The sequence below is a fragment of the Tachyglossus aculeatus genome, chromosome 21, assembly GCF_015852505.1.
Source record: "Tachyglossus aculeatus isolate mTacAcu1 chromosome 21, mTacAcu1.pri, whole genome shotgun sequence".
Classification (NCBI taxonomy): domain Eukaryota; kingdom Metazoa; phylum Chordata; class Mammalia; order Monotremata; family Tachyglossidae; genus Tachyglossus; species Tachyglossus aculeatus.
The window spans coordinates 58,359,078-58,384,874 of NC_052086.1; the positions used below are offsets into that span (position 1 = coordinate 58,359,078).

The following is a 25,797-nucleotide window of genomic DNA, read 5'->3' on the forward strand; positions in this document are numbered from 1 at the left end:
ATGTAAGCAGGCAAGGAAAGCCATGTAGAAGTAGTTTCGCACAAAAGCTACTTCCAGGTTATTTTTCTTTTATTTCTTGCCATTAGGGTAGGGTCACTCTCCATCATTGCCTCTAACACTCTGCAAGTCAGGAGATCTGTTTTAGTGCCATGGTGACAAAGTCATGCTCAGCGGGCTCCCAGAAAGAAGGAAGGTAGAACTCAGCATAATAGTTGACCAAACCCGCCCCCGGCCCATCAAATTGTAAGCTTCTGGCACCTGAGGTGTTAGAAACCGTGGTTTACGTATAACATCTTTGCACATTTATGGTGTAGGCTCCTCGGTGTTTTTTTTTTCTCTTCTTTCCATATTCCCATATGATTTTTTTTATGGTATTTGTTAAGTGCTTACTATGTGCCAGGCACTGTACTAAGTATTGGGGTAGATACAAGGTAATCAAGTTGGATACAGTGTCCATCCTACATGGGGCTCACAGTCTTAATCCCCATTTTACAGGTAAGGTAACTGAGGCACAGAGAAGTGAAGTGACTTGGCCAAGGTCACACAGCAGACAAGTGGCAGAACTTGGATTAGAACCCAGGTCCTTCTGACTCCCAGGCCCGTTCTGTATCCACAAGGCCATGCTACTTCTCTGATATGCTTGGAAATGAGCATATCTGTCACTCCCAGGTGTGTGAGTATCTTAGACTGGAAGATAATCACACCCTCTGACCAATGGAATTTCCTGACTGGCCAGTACTTAATCATACAATTTGTGGATTACACAGACTCCTTGAGGTTGCCTCCTTTTTCTTCTTACCCTTTGGCCTTTCCTTGCCATCAATAATTTTTCATTAAGAAGCCTACTTCCAGCAATGCACGGTTCTAGTTGCACCCCATTTACCACAAAGTTACCTAAAGAAATGGTCCTTGTCCACAAGGAGTTTATGGTTTAAAGCAGAGGAGATGATGTACAGAGAAGAAAGTCATGCCTCAAAGACAATGAGGAAACTACAAAATTAGGGAACATCAAGACCAAATGTATTAAACAGATGAAAGGCGTCAGAGAAGGCACTTATCCCTATCCAGGAGTTCCTCTCAGTACAAGGTTTGGAGTTCTCTGGTTTTCCATCAGTGTTGTGATGAAAGCAGTACAATTGGCAGTACAACAAGCCTCTGCTCGCCATCCCATGGCTGCATGGAGTGAGCTGGATCCCCCACGGTGAAGGGCAGAAGCAGGAGTGGAGTCCTTGGCCATCACACTTATCCAGATCCTGGGAGTCTGGGGGATGCCAGAAGTTTAGTTTCAAATCAGTCACTTTTCCTGGTTAATGGTTTTGATCAAAGGTACAGTAGAAGAACAGATTAAACTTAAGAAATAATTCTCATTTGTGGAATTCACTTATTCCCTTTCTTCTGTTTCTCCATCACCATGTATACTCTTGATTATCCTGGTCTGAAAGTAAAATCATTTTATTAACAGGAATGCCACTGTGATGGCAAATGGTGGAGAGAGAGAGGGTCGTGAGGAGGGGGTGGGGCTGGGCACATTATCAGCCCATAGTCAGGGAAGGAAGGGCCCAAATAGCCCCCAGGGGTTCCTGGATTGAGCCACTAGCCACCTCCAGCTACAAGAAGGCAAAGAGTGAAGTTGCCATGTCAGTTTCACCGCAAGCCGCCATCACCTCCGATTTCCTGCTGTAGTTGCTGGTGACATGAGACTGAGGAGTTGGGGGTGGGGCAGGTATCACAGCCCCTTCTCAGTCCAGACCCGCCTTGGTTGAAATGGGAGCCTTCAAGGACTTTTCTTTCAGCTGAGTTCCAGTCTGTTCTGGGGCCCTTTTAGCACTGGTCGGCACACTCACCTATGATGTCTATTCCCCCGTCCCTTCTAGACTGTGAGCCTATTGTGGGCAGGGATTGTCTCTCTTTGTTGCCGAATTGAACTTTAGAAGCACTTAGTACAGTGCTCTGCATACAGTAAGTGCTCTACAGAAGTGCACTGGGCATCTCATTCCCCTCCTCAAAAATCTTCGATGTTTGCCTATCAACTTTCATATGAAGCAAAAACTCCTCACCGTGGGCTTCAAAGCTCTCCATCACTTTGCCTCCTCCTACCTCACCTCCCTTCTCTCCTTCTACAGCCCAGCCCTCACACTCTGCTCCTCTGCCGCTAACCTCCTCACTGTGCCTCCTTCTCGCCTGTCCCGCCATTGACCCATGGCCCACGTTCTTCCCCTGGCCTGGAATGCCCTCCCTCCACACATCCGCCAAACTAGCTCTCTTCCTTCCTTCAAAGCCTTACTGAGAGCTCACCTCCTCCAGGAGGCCTTCCCAGACTGAGCCTCCCCTTATCTTCTGCTCCTCCTCCCCTCCCCATCTCCCCTACTTCCTCCCTCTGCCCTGCCCCCTTCCCCTCCCCACAGCACTTGTGTATATTTGTACATATTAATTACTCTATTTTATTAATGATGTGTATATATCTATAATTCTATTTATTTTGATGGTATTGACACCTATCTACTTGTTCAATTTTACTTCGTCTTCCCCTTGTAGACTGTAAGCCCATTGTTGTGTTAGGACTGTCTCTATATGTTGCCGAATTGTACTTTCCAAGCACTTAGTACAGTGCTCTGCACACAGTAAGCTCTCAAATACGATTGAATGAATGTATACAATTGAATGAATAATGAATGAATGAATCATACATGCTGATTTCACTAATGCTGAAATACTCAAACATAAAGAGTTTGATGTAGGATTCAAACTCACCTCCTTCCTTTTTTGAAGGAACATGCCCAGGATCCTGCTGCTTGGCCCGGCCTGGCCTACTGGTTGACATGGCCCGAAGTGCACCCAGGATCCTGCTGGTTGCCTTTTTTAGGTGTCTGTACTGCCATTTAGAAGAAACAGTGTGAGAGTAAATGGATATGTGTGAGCTTTGCAAGCTAATTCATTCTTTCTCCAAGTCAGTCTTGGACTCAACATGTCCAAGACTGAACTCCTTGTCTTCCCTCCCAAACCCTGCCCTCTCCCTGACTTTCCCATCTCTGTTGACGGCACTACCATCCTTCCCGTCTCACAAGCCCGCAACCTTGGTGTCATCCTCGACTCCGCTCTCTCATTCACCCCTCACATCCAAGCCGTCACCAAAACCTGCCAGTCTCAGCTCCGCAACATTGCCAAGATCCGCCCTTTCCTCTCCATCCAAACCACTACCCTGCTCGTTCAAGCTCTCATCCTATCCCGTCTGGACTACTGCATCAGCCTTCTCTCTGATCTTCCATCCTCGTATCTCTCCCCACTTCAATCCATACTTCATGCTGCTGCCCGGATTGTCTTTGTCCAGAAACACTATGGGCATGTTACTCCCCTCCTCAAAAATCTCCAGTGGCTACCAATCAATCTGTGCATCAGGCAGAAACTCCTCACCCTGGGCTTCAAGGCTCTCCATCACCTCGCCCCCTCCTACCTCACCTCCCTTCTCTCCTTCCAGCCCGCACCCTCCGTTCCTCTGCCGCTAATCTTCTCACCGTGCCTCGTTCTCGCCTGTCCCGCCATCTACCCCCGGCCCACGTCATCCCCCTGGCCTGGAATGCCCTCCCTCTGCCCATCCGCCAAGCTAGCTCTCTTCCTCCCTTCAAAGCCCTACTGAGAGCTCACCTCCTCCTGGAGGACTTTCCAGACTGAGCCCCTTCCTTCCTCTCCCCCTCGTCCCCCTCTCCATCCCCCCATCTTACCTCCTTCCCTTCCCCACAGCACCTGTATATATGTATATATGTTTGTACATATTTATTACTCTATTTATTTATTTATTTATCTTGTACATATCTATTCTATTTATTTTATTTTGTTAGTATGTTTGGTTTTGTTCTCTGTCTCCCCCTTCTAGACTGTGAACCCGCTGTTGGGTAGGGACTGTCTCTATGTGTTGCTGACTTGTACTTCCCAAGTGCTTAGTACAGTGCTCTGCACACAGTAAGCGCTCAATAAATACGATTGATTGATTGATTGATTGATTTCCAAAATACTTGAGTCCTGGCACTACATTAGGCTCTTGGGAGAATAAAATAAAAGTAAAAGACACAGTCCCTGTTCTCCAGGGGAAAGCAGGCAGGTATAAATTAGGGGAAGCAGCGTGGCTCAGTGGAAAGAGCACGGGCTTTGGAGTCAGCGGTCATGGGTTCAAATTCTGACTCCAACACTTGTCAGCTGTGTGACTTTGGGCAAATCACTTAACTTCTCTGTGCCTCAGTTACCTCATCTGTAAAATGGGGATTAAGACTGTGAGTCCCACGTGGGACAATCTGATCACCTTGTAACCTCCCCAGTGCTTAGAACAGTGCTTTGCACATAATAAGTGCTTAATAAATGCCATTATTATTATTATAAATTGTATACAGAGAGAGTAGGAGGAAAATTACAGGTGCAATTGGTTGTAGTGAGAGAAGAGAAAAATGAAATTAATAAGTGAAATCCTTCAAGTGCTAAGGGAGGCTCTGGGTTTATATACATACATGCTAAGGGTAGTTATTGGATGACATAGCCAGGAGGGTTGGAAATCAGCTAGGGAATGCACCCCAGAGATTTTATTTTCAGAAGATCTTTGATTTGTATTCACAAATGCCATGAACATTACAAGTTTGGATTGTGTGGCAATTTTAATTGAAATAGTTGTTCTACAGATGGATTTGAATCCATTTGTCAGTTTCTCTGTAGTGAACTGAAATTTTCTCAGTGAGTTCAATTTTTAAATTTTCTTTAAAACTTAGATCTTTAAGCTTTCAGTTGTACCTGAATTCTCAGTGTTCTGAGATTTCCATATTGTGAGGACAGGTGCTGCCTGTGATCCAGATTTTTGCCAAATGATCCAAATATTTAATGCAGGCATATCCTAGACAGTAATTGGCCCAGTCAGGCATTCTGTCACGACCACCTTTTTCCCCTCCACTCTGCATCATGGTTGTAGGTCTTCATTACAAATACCTTTATTTTGTTTCTATTTTAAATTCATCTTGTAGATCATACTGTATTTTATCCTTCCCTATACATACTGCATCTGAATCAAAATGACAGTAGGTTGTTGGCACTAAAAATTTTAAAAGTGATTCTCCCCCTCTATACTATAAGCTTGTTGTGAGCAGGGATTATATCTACAAACTCTTTTATATTGTATTCCCCCAAGCACTTAGTATAGTGCTCTGCTCACAGTAAGTAATCTAAATGTGATTTATTGGCAAAGTTGTTTTAAAATTAAAATTCAAGGGGAAATTGGTGCTTACAGAGAAGCAAGGAATGCAGGTTAAACACAGCACTTGGGAAGTTGATGGCACAAAGTCCAAAGAATGCTGGTTAGTGGGAATGGGTCCAGAGGGAATCAAATAATGAGATTAGATCAAACTGCTCATAATAATAATAATACTTCAGGTATTTAAATGTTTACCATGTGCCAAGCCCTGTTCTAAGCCCTGGGGTAGATACAAGGTAATCAGGTTGGACATAGTCCCTGTCCCACGTGGGGTGCACAGTCTCAATCCCCATTTTACAAATGAGGTAACTGATGCACAGAGAAGTTAAGTGACTTGCCCAAGGTCACATAGCAGACAAGTGGCAGATCAGGGATTAGAACCCATGACCTTCTGACTCACAGGCCTGTGTTCTATCCACTGCACCATGCTGCTTCCCATAATCAGATATGTGATTTGGAATACTTAGTAGCCAGTAAGGTCTTTAGCCAAATTGACATCTTTGTGATTTGATGGAGAGAAGGAAAGCAATGGCTACAGGTTACTGGGTTAAAAACACTACTTAGGAAGTTTGGGATGGATGGGTCTTATGACTCTATGAGAATAATACCAAGGAGTCATAGTATATAAACCTAAGCAGAGCAGAGTAGAATCATGAAATTTTTTGGACAGACATCCTGTTTGTAAACAAAAATATAGTAAAAGTACTTTATAGACCATCTAACAAGATGAGATAGTGTTATGTGGGATTGGGAAAGCTGAAAATAGAATACTAGTAATAGCCAGAGCCTTCAGATATCCTAAAATAGATGGACTGAATTATTCATCGAAAAGAGAAATGGAGGTAAGATTTTTGGTTGGATATAAAGACTACTGGAACAGTTAGCCCTAGAGCCAACAAGGAAAAATGTAATTTTTAAGGAGTGAACAGCATGGGCAAGACAGCATGGGCAAGTCACTTCACTTCTCTGTGCCTTAGTTGCCTCTAGACCAAGCTGTTTCTCTGCACACAATATATGCTCTGCACACAGTAAGTGCTCAATATATTCCATTGGTCGAGTGATTGATATTTAATTTTAGAAAAGGAAACTAGGAATAAAATGAAGACATAAGGAAATAGATGAAAGGAATAGCTAAAATTTTTAAGTGACCTCATAAAAATTGGAACTCTAAAGAAATGCCAGGTAAGAGAAAGAGGCGCCAGGTAAGATGTTTCACTAAACCAACAATTAGGCAACCAAACAGAAACCCTGAATGGGATAGCTGGCAGAGTGAAAGAGGTCATCAGAGGGAAGAAGTCATTTTTAAAAAATGCAAAGCTCACTTATCTGAAAGCAGGAAATCCCATCAGAAGTGCCAGGTCAGGTACAAGTAGGAAATCAGGCAGGCCAAAAAGAAATTTTTTTGGCCCAACCACCTCTGGCCCAGACTGAGCCCCCTCCTTCTTCTCCCCCTCCTCCCCCTCCGCATCCCCTCCGCCGTACCTCCTTCCCCTCCCCACAGCACCTGTATATATGTATATATGTTTGTACATATTTATTACTCTATTTATTTTACTTGTACTTATTTATTCTATTTATTTTATTTTGTTAATATGTTTTGTTTTGTTGTCTGTCTCCCCCTTCTAGACTGTGAGCCTGCTGTTGGGTAGGGACTGTCTCTATATGCTGCCAACTTGTACTTCCCAAGCGCTTAGTCCAGTGCTCTGCACACAGTAAGCGCTCAATAAATACGATTGAATGAATGAATGAATGAAATTTGAAGAGTGCCGTGGAAGAGATTCCAAAGTTAATAATAAAGATTCTCCAAAATATACTAAAAGGAAGAAGCTGGTTAGAGGTGCACTCAGTGATGAAAAGGAGATTAACTGAGAGGTTCAAAGACTTTTTTCATTCAGTCATTCCTGAGGAAAATGTTAGACTCTAGATTTATATTGTAGATTTGTAGTAGCCAGGTCAGAGAAGCTAGATCCCCTCCCCCTTCTAGACTGTGAGCCCGTTGTTGGGTAGGGATTGTCTCTCTCTGTTGCCAAATTGTACTTTCCAAGCACTTAGTATAGTGCTCTGCACACAGTAAGAGCTCAATAAATACGATTGAATGAATGAATGAAATTGTGGTCACACGAGATAATTTAGACTACATGATGATGATGATGGCATTTGTTAAGTGCTTACTATTTGCCAAACACTGTTCTAAGCGCTGGGTGGGGGGTGGCTACAAGGTAATCAGGTTGTCCCACTTGGGGGCTCACAATCTTCATTCCCATTTTACAGATGAGGTAACTGAAGCACAGGGAAGTGAAATGTAGATTGAAGCTTGGCTAAAATATAGGAAAGAATGAGAGGGACAAATTGCCACTTTTCAGGCTGTAGAAAGTTCATTCAAGTCATTGTCGTATTTATCAAGAGCTTCTGTGTTCTGAACATTGTACTGAGCACTTGGAAGAGTTCAGTACAACAATAAACAGACATATTCCCTGGCCACAACGAGCCAACAGTGTAGAGGGGTCCCCTAATGATCCATGCTAGGGCCGTTTTTGTTGAATATCTTTATAATCCGGAAGAAACAATTTGTGGAGCAATCACCAAATTTGCAGGTGGAACTTAATTTTTTCTTGGTATGAAATGCTATGCAGATGGGGATAAACTGCCGGAAGACCTTGTAAAACTGAGGCAGTGAACAGAAAAGGGGCAGGTGAACTTCACTGTGAGCCAGAGCAAAGAAATGTGAAAAAGGGAAAATGATTGAGATCACAACGCCATGATGATGAGCTCAGAGCTGTCAGTCACGATTCAAGAAAAGATATTGACTGGCCTTTTAAACCATTGGTCCATTGTGCAGGTGTTGCCAAAAAGGCTGGTAGCATCAGAAATGAAATAAAAAAACAAACGGCATATTTTTGCCATGGTATGAAATCATGATACTTCACTCTGCACCTCAGGGAGGACAAATTTAGGGCTGGTTAAGATAACCAGCATGATCAGAGTAATCAATCAGTAGTATTTATTGAGCCCTTACTCTGTGCTGAGCACTGTACTAATTGCCTGGGAGAGTACAGTAGAGGTAGTAGACATTCCTGCACTTAAGGAGCTTCCGATCTAGCAGGGAATGAAGAAGCTCCATTATGAAAGGGTTAGTGCTCTTCACTCTAAAGAGACACAGTCTTCTGGAGAGGGGTCACGATCTAAGCATAAAGACAGAGTAGAAAAAAAATCCCTCAGCACCAGGACAGGGGGACACCCATTGAAGCTTAAAAGTGCTGGGTTCCAGAGAAGCAGCATGGCCCAGTGTTAAGGGTACAGGCCTGGGAATCAGAAGACCTGGGTTCTAATCCAGACTCTGCCACTCGTCTGCTGAGTGGCCTTGGGCAAGTACCTTAACTTCTCTGTGCCAGTTTACTCATCTGTAAAATGGGGATTAAATCCTACTCAGTAGTTACACTACCAGAACGATAGCAGATGGAGGTGGGGTGTTCTGTGGTGTTGCTATGGGTCAGAGAGTAGTTACACTACCAGAATGATAGCAGATGGAGGTGGGGTGTTCTGTGGCGTTGCTATGGGTCAGAGATGACTTGACAGCATAAGACAAGACAAGACCTCTATCAGACCTGGAATCCAGGGGTTTGTTTACCATTTCTCTGACCCAGTAGTGGTTTGTCTAATGTCTTGTTTTGTGGGGACAAGGTCACTCTGGCTAGGTGTAGTGAAGTAGGAAAAATAAATAAAGGATTTGTTTTGGGGTTGAGGCAGGCTTAGTTTGCCCAGCAGTGAGAGTCAGAGAGCTGCCAAAAATGGTGTGAAGGTAGAGAGAGTAGTAACTGCCTTCATCTTGTCACACCTGCGATGTGAAAATTGTGGCCCCTACCCTGTAGTACCATACCTGTAGCAGGTTGCTTTTCACTGAGCTCAAAATGTGGAGCCTGCATCTCGGTAGGCTGCACATCTGTATTAAAGGGCCAGGCTCCTGGAGCCTTGGGAAGAATTCCATCAGACAGTAGGCAGCTACTTCTCCTGCTGTATTCCTAAAGAAGGAAACCATAGTTTCTCTTCACCCCCATTCCAAAACAATTTTATTTTTCAAACACAAAGGCAATAACCATCACTCACCATTTTCCCCATTAGCAATATAATTGGAGGAGGCTGGTTTCTAGGGCCAAACCTGACAGGGTCCCTTTAAGCAGCTGGCATATCCGAGAACATGGGCCCTGCAGAGAGCTGCTGTCTTGTGCATAGAGGAGTGCAGTGCAGTCAGCTGCTCTTCATTCATTTTGGAGATTCAGTCTTGCAGGAGAAGACTGAGCTGACTGGTGCCTTATTCTGCATATATTCTGAGGGTTTTAAAGTTCAGAAATACCTCGAAGAGCTACCTCGGAGGAATCCAGGAGGAAGTAGGCTCTGATTTCCGGTGTTCTGATGTGCTTGCTTCTTGACTCTTAAAAGGTAAATTCTCAGCTCCTCTTCTGGGACTCTTACGATTTATACAACTGGCCTTCCCTGTGATTCCCCACCCAGAAAAAGAGAAGCAGGAAGGTGAAAAATATCATTCCCAGCTTTCTTCTCTTGTTTTCCTTTTGGATCTTGAATTAAACCCATAGTCCTTTGGTTCAAAATACCATTCAGCCCCAGTGGGGACTATATGTGCCTTTACGGAGAGGGTAGGGGGCCTGAAGCAAGTGGTGAAAGCAGATGTGAACTGTGGGCCACAGCTATTTGTCAGCCTTACTGCTCCTCTAAATTGACACTCGAGAAGTTAATTAGAGCTCTGTTGTTTGGCAACCAAGCTTTAAGACTGCTCATGCTGCAGTCTGCAGAGTCAGGAGAACAGAATTTATGCCCTGCTTTTAACAGATTTAGCCCATTTCTGGCACAGGGGACAAGGAGATGTCCAACCTATAAACTGCTGTCTCTGCCTGTGGTAAGGAATAAATCCTTTAAGCTCAATACCTTTAAGCTCTGTCAACAAACCTTTTTCTTACTTGGATTTTTTTTTCCATCTGCTGTGGCTCCAGACAGCGGATGCTGCAGATTTTGAAAGGTCGGACCAACTTCCAAGAAAGCCTAGAGGATATTCTGAAGGCATGAGGGACCAAGGGTTGAATATGGAATGCTTATTAGGAGATTGGGAAGCATTTTTGCTGGAAGGTGAAGCTAAACTTATTTTTGTGTGATATGGTTTTGTTGGTGTCTGTGTTTGCGTGGTGTGTGTGTGTGTGTGTGTGTGTAAATGGAATGGTATTGCCCTTGGGTTATTTGTGAGCATCTTGGCAAGCAAGTGGTCCCCAGGAGGTGATTGTCTGAGAGGCTGAGGGAGAGAAGGTATGTTTGCATTTCATCTGCTGTCATTCTCCCACTTGCTGTTGCTCTGTCTCCTGGAGAAGCAGGGCTGGGGCTAGAATGCCCTTGCAGAGCCAGGAGAAGGGCAGTAGCTTTCCATATCCTGAGACAAAGATGGCCATTTTCATGGGTGGGGGACCTGTTGGCCAGCTTCCCAAGCTGTCCCTTCTGTTGCTTCATGTGCTGCTTGGAGAGGGCACCGCCGTAGGACCGGGGTACCCTTGCATTGCTCCTGCTGCCAGGACTACCCTGACTGTGGAAGCTCAGGGTCCCAATGATGGTGTCCAGATGTCTCAGAGTTACCCTGCCGCTTCTATGGTGGCACAAATCCACCGACCCTTCCCCTTCTCTCTCCTTTCCATTTTGCCATCTCCGTATCTGTTGCGATTTCCAGCATGTGTTTGTGTCTGTGTGTTGGCGTGGGTGTGAATGAGTGAGTGAGTGCGTCTGTGTGAATGAGGGTTTGGATGGGTGTGGGGGGGTGAGAACATATTTCTGGGTGGGTAGCTGAGGGTGACTAGGTCCATGGGTCTGATTGGATGGGACTTCTCCCGCCATGTCTAACCAGCCCCCGACAAGGCCGGGTGATTGCACTAGTTGAATGGAATGGTAGCAGAGAGATGAAAAAAGAGGATACTTGAAGGGAAAGTTTTGATTTTTGCTTCCAGCCTTTTTTTCTGAAGATTGGAAGCAAACTTTTTCCAGGAGTTTTGTGCTGCCCCTTTGGATTACGGAGGCCCTCTAGAATTGCATTAAACAGACCATGCCAGGTGGCTATGGTAGGTGATCTTGCCAGTGGGTTCCAAAACCTGGGTGAGGGCTGTATGCCCAGGGAGTAGCAGGAGCAGAGCCCTGCTACCTAGAGGATCAAGGGGACAGCCTGGCAAGACCCTTGGCCCCATTGTTGCACCCTACTAGCTGTTTGGAGAAGCAACCAGAACAAAGGTCTGCCTGGACTTCCCAAGCACTTAGTACAGTACTCTGCACACAGTAAGCGCTCAATAAATATGATTGATTGATTGATTGGACTGGAGCTACTTACCCTAGGTATATTGGGAAATATTTGGGGAGGGTGCCTATGGGTAAGAGGATAATGGGAAAAACCTGCAGATGGTGTTGCTGAGATGGACGGAACAGCAGCGTGGGGATAAGGCTGAAAACTAGCCAATGTGGAAGTCTTGCCTTAGCTTTGTGGAAGCACCTGCCTTATGGCAATGTGACCCCAAAGGCTAAAGCTCTACCACTTGTCTGCTGTGTGACCTTGGGTAAGTCACGTCACTTCTCTGTGTCTGTTACCTCATCTATAAAATGGGGATTGAGACTGTGAGCTCCACGTGGGACAGGGATGCTGTCCAACCCTATTTGCTTATATCCACCCATTGCTTAGAACAGTCCTTGGCACATAGTTAAGCACTTAGCAAATACCACAATTATTATTATTTTTATTAAGGTGGTTCCCGGGACTGTACTCCAGCGTTTTTTTCTTCCTAAAAGAGAAAATCTCTTCACAGTCCTGCATCCATTCTTTCCCCACCTCCCCCCTCCCCGCCCATTTCAGGCATCAATGCTCAGGCCCGGAAGTTGCAGAGGAACCGAGCGAAGGGGGCCACGACGCTGATGCCAGGATGTAAGCGCAACTCCACCCCACCTTCACTGCGCCGTACGGTCAGCGAGACCAGCCTGAGCTACACCGGCACCCAGGGAGAGGAGCTAAAACACCATTATTCCACTTTGCCAGAACCCAGCCACAGCCTGGAGGATTCTGTGGAGGAGCCTTCGGCCCCCGTGGAAGAGAGGAACGGCAGCAGCAACATGCGCTACTCTCTCTACCAGTCCCCACATCTCCTGCTTTTGCAGGGCTACAGTCAGCAGCATGTGAGCATGCCACATCTCTTAATCCTGTTCAGACCAGCAGTGATAGGCTCAGTCATGGCATGGACTTAGATTTACACATTCTGTTCCCTCTTGGCAATAAATGGCCTCTTCCAGGCTTCAGCCAAATGACTTTCCTGGAAAGGATAATTTCCATCCATTCAGAGACAATGCTATTTTTAAGAGGAAGCCTGTTTTCCCACATAGACATCTGATGCCCCAGAGTTACCTTGTCATGGTGTTGTAGCCAGAGGGCTCCTCAGGGACCCATCCTTCCCACTCAAGTGCAACAGTGATGGAGAGAATAGAGCCAAGCAGGACCAATGCTCCCTGAGTGTGGGACGAGTGAAGGAGATTTCCCTCACTTTCATAGTGGGTGCCTTTGGAGGCCGTTAGGAAGAGATGAGGTTCTTCTTAGAATCAGTTCCCTGAAGGAGCTAAAGATTCCCTCCATCACTGTGGATTTGGGGTAGAAAGAACAGCCCATAAAGGATCTTGCCGACTGTTGGAAAAATCCACAAAGGCCATAAGGTTGTCAAAATGTCACCAACTCCTATTGTAGTAACCTTATCCTAAAGTAATGATAATAGTGGTGATGGTATTTAGAAAGTGCTTACTATGGGCTAAATGCAGGGGTAGATACAAGAAATCAGATTGACACAGTCCCTGTTCCACAGGGACTTGTGGTGTGAGAGGGAGGACAGAAATTTACTACTATTTTACAGATGAGGGAACTGAATCACAAGGTAAGTGACTTGCCTAAGGTCACACAGCAGGCAAGTGGCAGAGACAGGATTAGAACCTGGATTTTCTGCCTTTCAGTCCCATGTTCTTTCCACTAGGCCCTGCTACCTAGGATAATAAATCCATCACCTTATCTGGTCCCTTCTGTATACAGCTTCCTATTATTTCTCTGATAGTATCTCAGACAGTTCTCTCGTTCTCACAGCCCCATGCTGAGGTGAGGACAGGTGCTATTTCTATTTTCCAGAGGGTGAAACTGAAATGCACAAAAACTGTAATCCATGCAGTCATTTGCAGATTTGAGAGTAAAATTAAGGTCTTTAAGCCTTAATTTCCTCTCCCCTTTATAAACATGTAATTATATATGTACACAATGTGTACAATATAGGGATATACATATGTGTGTGTAAATCAATCAGTGATATTTTTTAGTGCATACTCTATGTAAAGCATTCTACTAAGCGTTTGGGAAAATACAGTACTGTAGAGTTAGACATGATTCCAGAAGGATTTTAGCCTTGCCTGGTTAGAGAAATTGTCCTACTTCTTACTTTGTTCTCTTTTCTTTGCTATATTTGTCTTCTCACCACTTTTATTTTCTCCCTCTGCTACACTCCTCTTTCCCCTACCTACGGCCCTAAGCTCTTGTGCTGGTTTATCTTTTCTGCCTCTCCTGTCCTGTTTTCCTGTTCCTTGCCCTTTTCTCTGTTCCATTTTCATGCCTCTCCTGGTTTTTCCTTCCCTTTTTGCCTGCCGCTTGATTGTCCTCTGTTTTTCCCAGGTCTTTTCAACCTTTGCTCTTCTCTGGGTCTCTCTTTTCTGTTTTTACCATTGCCTTGCAGCCTCTATGCTCCTTTATATCTCTTTCTCACTTGGGCTGCTCTTTCCTGTGGTGTGCCAGACTCATGTCATGGTTTAATTATGGTACTCACAGTGCTGGGTGTGGTGGGGAGACTCAGCAGGGAGACCTACCTTGTGCTAAGGCTCCTTCCACCTCAGGGAGCAGCAGGGGATTGAGGCAAGTGAGAAGTGGGAAGGAAGGGTTTAAAGAGCCTCCGAGAAGCAAGTACCAAAATAGGGGCAAACCTGGAGCTGGGGAGGGCGGGGTGCAGCAGGGAACCAGGAAAGGGGGGCTTCTTCCCACCCATGCCTTGCCCAGCCTGAATAGTGCACTTTGGTTATTCTTCTATTTTTGTAGGGCAGATTCAGATTATACTTGAATGGTCTAGAGGACCTTCTTGGACTCCAACCTAGAGTCAGGGCACAGGAGCCCACCTGCTCCCTGCAGCTCCATTTTCTGAACTGGAAGGGGCTTTTTGAGCCCAATTCTAGCTTACAGAAAGTGCTGCAAATAACAGAGGAGGCTCTTGTGCTATGTTTCTTCTCCTGGTCAGAAAATGGAATCCTGGCATCTAAGGCTTGCCTTCATCCCTGTGGGGCCTAGGACCACTTAGCTGCTGCGTGGTCCCATCAGCCTAGTGGGGAGGGAAAGTTTAAAGAGACTCTTGTCTCCATCCCCTCAATTGACACTCCTCCTGGCCCCTCTGGATGGGAGTGCAGACAGCTTTGGGACCCAGCTGCTCCTGGCAAGCGAGGTACTGGAGAGTTGCTGTCACATGTGGTCAAGTGGACCTCTGTCTGGGTTGTGCAAGGGCCTGGTCATCCTGGTGACTTAGACCACCAACACCCTCTCCCACCCTCACCCTGCCTGACAGCAACTCCTCGGAATCCCATTTTCTAGCTGGTGAATGCCCCCCTTGGGTCAGGGCCCAGGGCAGTTATCTCAATTGGCCTTTCCCTTTTGGCATTCCTGCCATCCCAGGGAATCAGGAACCCAGGCAGGAGGTGGCCTAAAACTAGCCTCATTCACCTTATAATAAATACAATGAATGGAACAGAGTAGGTGCTTGACTCACTATATTTTGACTCCAGATCCAAACCCGGGTTACAGAGATGGGAACCAGACATTATTACAAGGCTAAAACAGGAGTGGGAGGGAAGGAAAGCAGCATAGACTGTGGGAAGTAGTGCAGCCTAGCTGAAAGAGCACAAGCTTGGGAATCAGTGGAGAGGGGTTTTAATCCCAATTCCGACAGTGGCCTGTTGTGTGACCATGGGCAAGTCACTTAACTTCTCAGTTACCTCATCTGCAAAATGGAGATTTAGTACCTGTCCTTCCTTCTACCTAGACTGCATGATCCATTTGGGACCTGATGATCTTGTTTCTACACCAGTGCTTAGTACAATGCTTGGAAAATAGTAAGCACTTAACAAATACCACTATTATTATTAGTAATAGTAATAATAATAATAAGAAGAAAAGATAGCTGGTGATGAACCCTACCCTCCCAAGTCCATGCTATAAGTCAAGGTTTACTTTAGTGAGAATCAAAATTGGAGGCTTTCTGAAGGGATCTCTCAGTCAAAAATTTTGGAAATAGTGATATAAGCACCTGTGTGCTGGAGAAAGGTCCTGTTGTGTGGCAGCAGATTCATTTGGGGCACTTCTACCTAGCCTAGCTGTGGAGTCAATAAGGCCAGTCTCTGTATTTCTAGGTCACTTGACACTCTGCCACCTGTGGCTTTAGAAGTGGTAATGTGGAACAGTCCCTGAGTCTCCAGCCCATTGCTCAGCATCCGCTGGGAAACACCAGCCGTCTATGGGAGAAAGGACAGAGAGGAGTGGTTGCCCAGCGTGCCAGCCCACGGGAGAGGGTTAAATGTGGGGTGGTTGGGAATGATGAGCTGGAGATGTCAGAACCGCCTGCAGCCATTCCAGACACTCAGGGCCCTTGGGACAGCTCTTCTTGCCCTGAAAGCTCAAGTGGCAGGAGACTAAAATGCCCCCTTTCCTTGTGCTTTTCCAACCCCCACTCCTTCACTTGATCAAGTTGCTGAATCCCATGCCTTCTTATTGAGGTCCCTTGTGTTTGCATTTCAGGATAGCTTAGTTTACCTGCTCAACCGTGAGCAGCACACGGTGGGTCAAAGGACTCCCTCCAGCAAGCCCAGCATCAGCCTGTCTGCGCCGGATATCCTGCCCCTCCACTGCACCATCAGACGGCTCCGCCTGTCCAGCCACTCTCGTCACTACCAGTCAGAGGAGAGACTCGTCCTGGAGCCTATCCCTGGGGCCATCATCTCCGTTAACTTCTCTGAAGTGGGCAAACCCACGGTACTCCACCACGGAGATCTGCTTTCTCTAGGGCTCTACTACCTGCTCCTCTACAAGGACCCAGTGCGAGCCCAGCCCCTGCCCACCCAGACCCTGGCCAGGCTCAAGGCTGTGCCACGCCCCTCCGAACCGGTCACCTGCAGGATGTGTGGCACCGTGCTGAGGGGCAGAGCCCCTCCCTCCTCCAAGCGGCGAGGGGGCTTGCCCAGCCTGAAGGCCCCCCGACGCCAGCTGCACCTGGAGTTTGAGCGGGCAGTGGAGGATGTGTTGGTGAAGAGGATCATGACCTTGATCGAGCCCGGGGGTGACGACCACAAGCTGACCCCGGCGTTTCTCCTCTGTCTCTGCGTCCAGCATTCTGCCACTAGCTTTGAGCCAGGAGAGTTTGGGCAGCTGCTACTCAAGTTGACCAAGATGATTCAGAGGACCGTCTGGGTCAGTCACAGTGGGCTATTGGGCTTCCTGGTGATATTAAGGTGGTGGGGGGGTGGAGTTTAAGGTGTCACCCACATGGGCCTTGGAATCGGGGCAGTTTTTGATCCAGTTTTACCAACACCAAATGCTCAAGCCAGTGTTGATTCCACTCCCCCTTCCAAGCTTCTTCTTTAGCTGTGTGTGACAGGTCAGGAGATTAGTAAAGGGGAAGCGATGGGAGTAAAACCACTCGTTTTTGAATCCAGAGAGGCCATCCTCTGGTCTCTGCCTTGAAACTTTTCCCATCCCCTGAGCTCATCAGGGAGGTATATCTGAGAGCAAAAATGTTAATACATCTCCTCCTTCAGCTCCAGGATGGAGTAGACGAGGCGGCATCAGGAGCAGGGAAGATGCTGAAACCAAAATGGTTCTACACTCACATGGCTTAGTTCCAGGCTGCCATATTGTACCAGTTTCCTTCTTGCCATGCCATGGTATATCCCCAGATTTCTGAGTCCTTGTTAGTAGCCTCAAGAGCTGAGAGGCTGGCAGGTGGTGGCAAAGATGATGAGCTTCTGCAAAAGACAGTTTCCTCAGAGCACACAGGTCTACAGACTAGCTGATGATGGACATTACTTGGCAACTTGCCAGCAGCTTATTCTCTGCTCCTTGAGCTCCTAAGATTTCTCCACATGAACTTGCTGTTTACAGCTTGAGAGGAGCTGGGCTTGATGAGCCAGGTACTCACGTGTAGTTTCAATCCACTAGGAAAAACCAGGGCTAAGGCCCATAGAGCAGTGAAGCAGACACTACTGCTGCCTGGGCTGTTTCTGAAGCAGAAGCTGCTGAGTGTGTGAATCCAGCTTCTCTCATCAGCCCGCCCTCCCACCCCCCCGCCCAACACACGCATGCACACACACACACATATACATACATACACACACATATTCACACCCATGCACCTTTTTTTCTTTTCTATTTTTTTCACTAAATAGAACTTTTTTTTCTAGTGGGAGGATTGACCATAACATCTGGGATAACCTCTCCTTGGCAGAGTGACAACCTCCTGGGAAGTCCAAACACGTGTTTGGAATTGGTTGTTGGCTGACTGGGAGTTATCTGAGCTGGGTCTGCCAAGCTGGTGTGAGGCGGGGAGGGCTTGGTGTTGGGAGGCGGGGCAGCAGGCGCACCTCAGCCCTTGGCCTCAGGATGAGTGAGGACCTTCTGCTGCAAATTCAGGGCAGTCATCCGGAGAGATCTGTGACTTGGGGCCACCCTGGGACAAAGGAACAAACTTTTTGAGGATGGAATTGGTCAGTTTCTTTTTACTTGGAAACACTTCATTTTTGTTCACAAATTGAGCAGTAGGAAGTGTAGGATGCAGTCTTATCAAGGCTCCATAACATGAAGCAAATATGCCCTAGTTGTTACAAGCAGAAACCATAACAGATTAACTGTGCCAAATCACCTCCTGGAGTCTAACTGTAGTGTTGATTATTTATCACTCAATGGAGGAGCAGCAATATGGTGACTGAAATCAGTTTAACAGTGCTTTTTTAAAAAATGGTATTTAAGTGTTCACAGTGTGCTAAGCACTATTACTAAGTGCTGGGGTATGTACAAACCAATGAGATTGGACACAGTCCATGCCTCATGTGAGACTCACAGTATTAATCTCTGATTTACAGATGAGGAAACTGAGGCATAGAGAAGTTAAGTGACTTGCCCCAAGATCACACAGGAGACTTTTGGAGGAGCCAGTATTAGAACCCACGTCCTCTGACTCCTGGGCCCATGCTCTTTCCTCTAGGCAATGCTGCTTCCCTAATGTTATGGACATTGCTAGACAGTAATAGTAAATTGTCAGTAGCAATTTTGCCAATTTTGCATATCAGCAAATTTCTCTCCTTTCACTTCATTATATCCAGATTTTTTTACGCTACATATATACATCCAGCATAGACATGCACAAGGCTCAACTCCTCCAAAAAGCACTTGGGCATTTGCTAGGTGTCTTGTGGTTTAAGATGAGATTTTTTCCTTGGGGGTAAGAAAGATGGTTAGAAGCAGTCAGCCTGACGGCCCTTAGGTACATATCTATACATTATATATTATAGATTATTCATATAAATGTCCGTCTCCCCCTCTGGACTGTAAACTCACTATGGGCAGGGAATATCCTCAAGCCAGTGTCCCCTGCTTAATACACGTACACATATACACATTTCCTATAGTATATATATCTACTTTATAGTGTGAAATTTGTCTTGTTCCAAGAGGATTTAGTGAAGATAAGGGGATGTAAACCTAAGTAAATTGTGATATGTGATTTGCTCTTCTGTCTTAGGAGAAAACCAAAGAACTAGCTGAGAAGCAGACTCAGCAGTAAGTATTACCAACTTTTAGTCCCTGTTCTCTTAAAAAAATAACAAAAAAAAATAAGCCCCATAAATGAGTTCCAGGTCATATTCATGAACAGGGGACAGATGTCACTTTTAGGAAACCAGGATGTTTCCTGCGGGCCTAGTGTGATGTGATCTAGAGCTCTACCCAAGCCAAATGGAAAAAGCCTGTTGACCACCCCACACCCAGTTTTATTATTATCACATAATATTAAGGCTATTGTGTATGAAGCCTGGGTAATCTTTGCTAGTGTTTGAAATGGACTTCCTCCCTCACAAATGGGGTAGTGGAACAAGAGGCCTCTTCCTAACTCCATCCCAACTCCCTACCCAACTACCTCAAATGAAACCAAAACTGTTGTATGGGGCAAATGACAGCTCAGACTAGTAGGACTCTGCTGACTTCCCACTGTGGGACTACAGTGGTCAGCCCAGGCATTATGGTGCCCAAGTTGCCCTGTAGTCCTGAAGAGGTTAATAGGAAAACCACCCCTGCAGCTTTTCCATGGTGTGTTTGGAGCACTTTGGAGGAAAGTTTTGACAAAATTCAGGGAATTAGAATATTGGGAAATAAAAAGGTTCTGGTAAGTGCAGTGTGTATTTCTGGTGAAGAGCTTAAAGCTGTTTTTTTATAGTATTTGTTATGCACTTACTGCGTGCATCACAGTAAGCTAATAAGCTAATCAGGTTGGACACAGTCTTAATTCCCATTTTACCGATGAGGTAGTTGAGGCACAGAGTAGTCAAGTGATTTGCCCAAGGTCACAGAGCAGACAAGTGGCAGACCTGGGATTAGAACCCAGGTCCTTTTGACTCCCAGGCCCATTCTTTGTGGATTAGGTCATGCTGCTTCTCACCCATGAGCTCTTCCACCCCATGTGCTTTTCTTTACTCTCAGAGCATTTCTGCAAAAGGATTTACTGGTCAAGACACTGATTCTCAGTGATTTGCTCCAAGTCATTCAAATAGGCAGAGTTAGAGGTAGGCCTGGAATCTCCACCTAATGCCTGATCCACTGAGCTCTGGTTCTTATTACTCTCTGGGAGCTGAGGGCATTCATGGATGAGCCACCTCTCTTTGTTATTTACTCTGAATCCTCCTTGCTTGTATCCCACAGAGCCCTGACATTGTCCAGCATTTATTAATGACCAAGGAGCAGCATGGCCTAGTGGAAAGAGCACCGTCCTGGAAGTCAGAGGACCTGGGTTCTCATTCCGGCCCCACCACTTGTCTGCTGTGTGACCTTGGGCAAGTCACTTCACTTCTCTGTGCCTGTTACCTCTTCTGTAAAATGGGGATAAGGACTGTGAGCCCCATGTGAGACATGGACTGTATGAACCTGATTGGCTTGTATCTACCACAGTGCTTAGTACAGTGCCTGGCTCATAGTAAGCATTTAACAAAGATAATTTTAAAAACCCAGAAAACAAAAAACCTTCTTTAATATACAAAATGCTGACTTAGTCAACATGAGCTGTAGCATATCTGTTTTGGATAGCTGGTCTCCCTGTATAATAATAACTGTGGTATTTGTTAAGCTCTTACTATGTGCCAGGCACTGTACTAAGCACTGGGGAGAATACAAGCGAATTGGTTTGGACACAGTCCCTGTCCCATGTAGGACTCATGGTCTCTATCCCCGTTTTTCAGATGAGGTAACTGAGGCACAGAGAAGTGAAGTGACTTATGCAAGGCCATACAGCAGACAAGTGGCAGAGCTGGGATTAGAACCCACAACCCTCTGACTCCCAGGCCTGTGCTCTAGCCACTGTGCTATACTATTTCCCTACTCCCAAGCCAGGCTGAACCTTCTGCCTCGGGTTCCCTCCTGCACATTCCCTCCTGCTCCCCCAACCTCAAAGCAACTGAAGACCAGGAATAGTCTCATTAAAAAGGAGCATTTGGGTAATGAGCCCCTACAATCTTATATTACATGGAGAGCCACATTGCCATTGGCATTGCATTGCTATTGCAATTGACATTGCAATGGGAGAATTAGAGAGAAAGCCAGGCATCCAGATGATGTTACCTGATGCAGAGAATAGTAACTGGAGAGCAGCAAAAGCTTAAATAAGTATACGAAGTCCCTGGGTATTTTGGGTTTCTGGAGAATGGGGAGGAGTTAAGAGCTGGAAGGTGAGATCAAGAATGATTGACATGACTGTTCTGTTGTGGAATTGTTTTCTATCCTGCCTTGTCTTGGAACATTAGAGGGAGCTAGAGCATGGGATTTGGGGCTTAGGTGGCAATGTGGTGACTCAAATTGCTGCATGCCTGTGGATGCCATGGGTGCCCTTACGCTTGCACACCCAGGTTGGGTAATAGGTGGTGCAGTGGTAGTATGTGTTTACCTGGGCAGTAAACTGACTGGGCCCAGCAGGTAATGATGAAGGCTCCATGCAGGAATCTTTCAGCAGCTGGCAACACTGCAGCCCAATAATAATCATATGATGGTAATAATAGTAGCAAGTTCTCCCTATGTGCTAAGACCTGTGCTAAGTGCTGGAGAAGATACAGGGTAATCACGTTGTACACAGCCCCTGACCCATGTGGAGCTCCCAGGCTAAGGGGGAAGGAAAACAGAAAGGAAACTATGGCATAAAGAAGTTAAGTGACTTGTTCAAATCACCCAGCAGGCACAAGTTAGAACCCCATCATTTCTCATTTGTGCCTTCTTCCAGCGCTCCAGCCCATAATGCTTTCCTTCCCCATTAGGTACTCCCAGGAAGGGCTTTGGGTATGTATGGATTTGGGGGGACTTTTCAGGTCAGGCTGTCTTCCTTCCCACTTTGCACACCCCAGGTTTCACCTGCTGTTAACTGTGATTTCATACATGTTTGAGAAACAGTATGGCCTGGTGGATAGAGCTTGGGCCTGGGAGTCAGAAGGACCTGGGTTCAAATTCCAGCTCCATCATTTGTCTGCTGTGTGATGTTGGGCAAGTCACTTCACTTCTCTGGGCCTCAATTACTTCATCCGTAAAATGGGGATTAAGATTGTGAGCCCCATGTGGCACAGGGACTGTGTCCAACCTGATTGACTTCAATCTACCTCAGTGCTTAGTATAGTGCTTGACACATAGTAAGTGCTTAACAAATACCATTATTATTATTAGGCATACCAAAAATACTTATGTTCCAAATTGGCTTCAGAACCCTTTAGCTTATCTTTGATAGACCTTGAATTTACTACTCCGTGTCACTTGACCTTCTGTGAAGAATACCTGGCCTAGTGGCTAGAGCATGGGCTAAGAATCAGAAGGGCTCTGATCTCGGCTCCACCACTTGTCTGCTGTGTGACCTGGGGCAAATCACTTAACTTCTCTGTTCCTCAGTTACTTCATCTGTAAAATAGGGATTAAGACTGAGAGCCCCATGCTGGACATAGACAGTGTCCAACGTGGCTAGCTTGTATCCATTCCAGAACTTAGTACGGTGCCTGGCACATAATAAGCACTTAATGGGTATCATTTAAAAAACCTTCTCTAGTCTCCGTTGTTTTTCACTTGACTGCTGTGCTTGGTATACATGTGATACTATGTGTGGGTAAATGGTTTATTTTTGTTGTGCTGAGCATGTAATTATAATTGTGGTATATTTTAGGTGTTTACTGTGTGTGCCAAGTGCTGTGTTAAATGGTGGGATAGATACAAGATAATCAGTTCAGATAGAGTCCTTGTCCCACATGAGGCTCACAGACTACGTGGGAGGGGGAACAGGTAGTGAATCCTCATTTTACAGGTAAGAAATTTCACGCAGTGCCTCATTTGTGTAGGCATTCGCCAGGGCTTGTCCTGGGACCTGTTGGAAGAGCCGCCAATCTTTTCTGAAGCCCTGGTGCCGATTAGGAAGACCCCACCCATTTGGGGAATGAGAGGGACTTTTGATCATATTCCCAGGGAGATGGGAAGAGCCACTGGATTGAGGGGTGCCTCAGTGTGCAGTAGCAGGACTTGTTCTCCATACTTGCCTTCATCCCACTGTCTCCTCACTCACTCCATCACAGTCCCTGGGAGAGGTGCCGGTTTCTGGTTTGCAGCATCCTGCAACTGGATGTAGGGGCAAATACATGCATGCATGCACATAGTCTGCACCTTATGAAGTACCACATTTTGGTATTGCAGTTGGCCACTGGCTGTAATTGTACAGTGCCCTTCCACCAGAAGAGTGCAAATTGCCCAGCCTTCAAGTTCATTCATTCATTCATTGTCATATTTATTGCACGCTTACTGTCTGCAGACTACTGTACTAAGCGTTTGGGAAGTACAATTCAAGTTGTCAATTCAACAACCACCCTTACCACTTCTGTATCCAAACAAAGCCTCAACATTGATGTTTACATAGCTATTCACTTATTTATTCATCTGTTTCATCCTTTTCAATTTCCAGTTATATCTTTTTCCTTCTTCCAACTCCTATTATTTGGAAATCATTTATTGTGCCTGCCTTCCCCATCAGATTGTTATTTTCTTAAGGGTTGGGACCATGTATTTGCTCCTGCTGTACTCTGTCAAGCCCTCAATACAGTGCTCTTCTCCCAGCTGGAGCCTGATAAATGCTGTTGATTGATGAATTCCATAAATCTGTTTTTCTTCCTTCAGTTTAAAGCCAGCAGACAAAAAACACACAGTTCATTCATTCATTTTTTCAATCATATTTATTGAGTGCTTACTGTGTGCAGAGCACTGTACTAAGCACTTGGGAAGTACAAGTTGGCAACATATAGAGATGGTCCCTACCCAACAGCTTGCTCACAGTCTAGAAGTTTTGTATGTGTGACTATCAAACCTCTGGCTATGAGGTAACAGAGTCTGACTGTCCATCTACCAGACTCTTGGGCAGCAGTACAATTCTGCAGAACAGTCTTCATCATTCTCAGACCTCAGGCCATGCTGGGGGCTGGTTATGTTGGCAGGCTCGGTTTTTTTAAAGTGCATTTTCTTCTTCCAGTCGCTCGAACACTAGTTAAAAATTTGTACCTCTCAAAAAAAGGATATCCCATTGAGTCCCTGAAAGAATGTAATGACCTATGACTGTCAGGATTGCTAGAACCACAGCCAGGGTGTGCAAATCAGGGTGGTGTAGAATGAATCAAAATATTCCCACTGAAACCATCCTAGATAAATTGGCCCATCAGATACACCGTGTTGCTAAGGTAGTGGGGGACTCACGTCCCAAAATGATGTAAAGTGCATCCAGCTGTTTTATGATACAAGCTAACTCTTTTCTCTCATCTCTCCTCTCGTCAGTCAAGATCCCGTCTCCCTATCCCGGTTTACCATTGCTGACCTAGTCCCGGACCTACAGCACATCCTTTTTTGGATGTCCAACTCCATTGAGCTCCTGTACTTTGTCCAGCAGAAGTCCCCACTTTACATCCAGAGTATGGAGGAAGAGTTGGATGTCAAGGGTAAGGCTCTCAGTGCCTGGTGTCAATCTGGCCCAGTTGGGTGAGCTGAGTCGGGTGATTTGAAGGATAAAGTGGATCTGAGGCATCTAGATGCCTGTTATCAGAACAGGAGCCTCTAAACAATCTTGGGGCCATTTTCTAGGTGAGCCAGAAATCTTGCCTTAACTCTTCTCATCTTGGTTATTAATCATTTGAATTTGCTAAGAACCTTTTTTCAGAAGGCCAGAGAAGCCTTCACGCCTGTCTTCATTTTCAGATTGTGAGCCCCTCGAGGGACAGGGTCTGCGTAGAATTCCCACCTATATTGTCTTTCTCAGGACCTAGTACAGCACTTCATACACAGTAAGTTCTTAATAAATACTATTGCTACTACTGCTCCCAAAGCCTCCCTTTTACAGATGCCAAGAATGAGGCACATAGAGATTATCATACAAGCTAATGCATGAGATGGGACTAAAGTCCTTATACTAATACTATTTATTAACTGTCAGCTATGTTCAAAGCACTGTAATAAGCACTGGGGTAATATAATGCTTGGGTGAGACATGGTCCTGGAACCTCAGAGGCTCAAAATCTAAGCATTCAAAGGGCAGGAAGGAGAAGAGACTGGCAAGACATAGTAGGAAAGAGAAAACAATAGAAACACAGAACACCATAAAAGAGAAGGACAAAGATAGATACCGAAAAAAAGTCCTGTATTTTACCTCAGTTCTTTCCCTTTTCATTTCGAATATATTACCTTTCTGCTGTGCGGCTATGGGCTGATGTTTGTTTTATGTATAGTCACCCATAATCCAGCTGTAGATCAGGAGTTGAAGAGCGAGCATAGGTTTATATATTTCCCTCAATTCAAAATGAATCCCTAGTATCTTTTTATTAGAAATGATCTGTGTTTGTGAAGATAAATATGCTCAAGATACTTGGCTAGGTCTCATAAAATGCATTTCCAAGGTCACTTCTGCTGTCTTTCCCCCAAACAGCCTTCACCCTCCCTATGACTCCAACCAAAGCGATCAGACCCAAGCCCCATTACCTAACTCAGCAGCAGCCTGATGCCCAACTGTTGTTTCGATCAAAAGAGGTCTGGTCTAGGAATCAGAAGGCCTGGGTTCTAGACCAGTTTTCCTTGTTGGGGCTATGCCAATAGTGGTGAAGTTTTCTGACCAAAGAACCCCTAGGACATTCTGTGAGTTGCAAGAGCCCGACTGGAATCCTGAAAAAAA

At 45.6% G+C, this 25,797-nt stretch overlaps 1 protein-coding gene across 5 annotated transcripts in view; it reads left to right on the plus strand.

Annotated features, from left to right (window-relative positions):
- RADIL (Rap associating with DIL domain) overlaps positions 1 to 25,797 on the plus strand; it is a 105,307-nt gene that overhangs the window by 49,320 nt on the left and 30,190 nt on the right. For 4 of the 5 annotated variants that reach the window (XR_005455330.1, XM_038762388.1, XM_038762387.1 and 1 more), the window contains exons 3-6: positions 12,117 to 12,433; positions 16,116 to 16,784; positions 19,111 to 19,148; positions 24,414 to 24,574. Coding sequence is in view for 4 of the 5 variants with exons in the window: in XM_038762388.1 (XP_038618316.1) it covers positions 12,117 to 12,433; positions 16,116 to 16,784; positions 19,111 to 19,148; positions 24,414 to 24,574 (1,185 nt within the window). In the remaining variant the exon portion in view is untranslated. Of the gene's footprint in view, positions 1 to 9,583; positions 9,665 to 12,116; positions 12,434 to 16,115; positions 16,785 to 19,110; positions 19,149 to 24,413; positions 24,575 to 25,797 lie in introns of those variants that run through there. The other variant, XM_038762389.1, reaches the window with a different exon arrangement.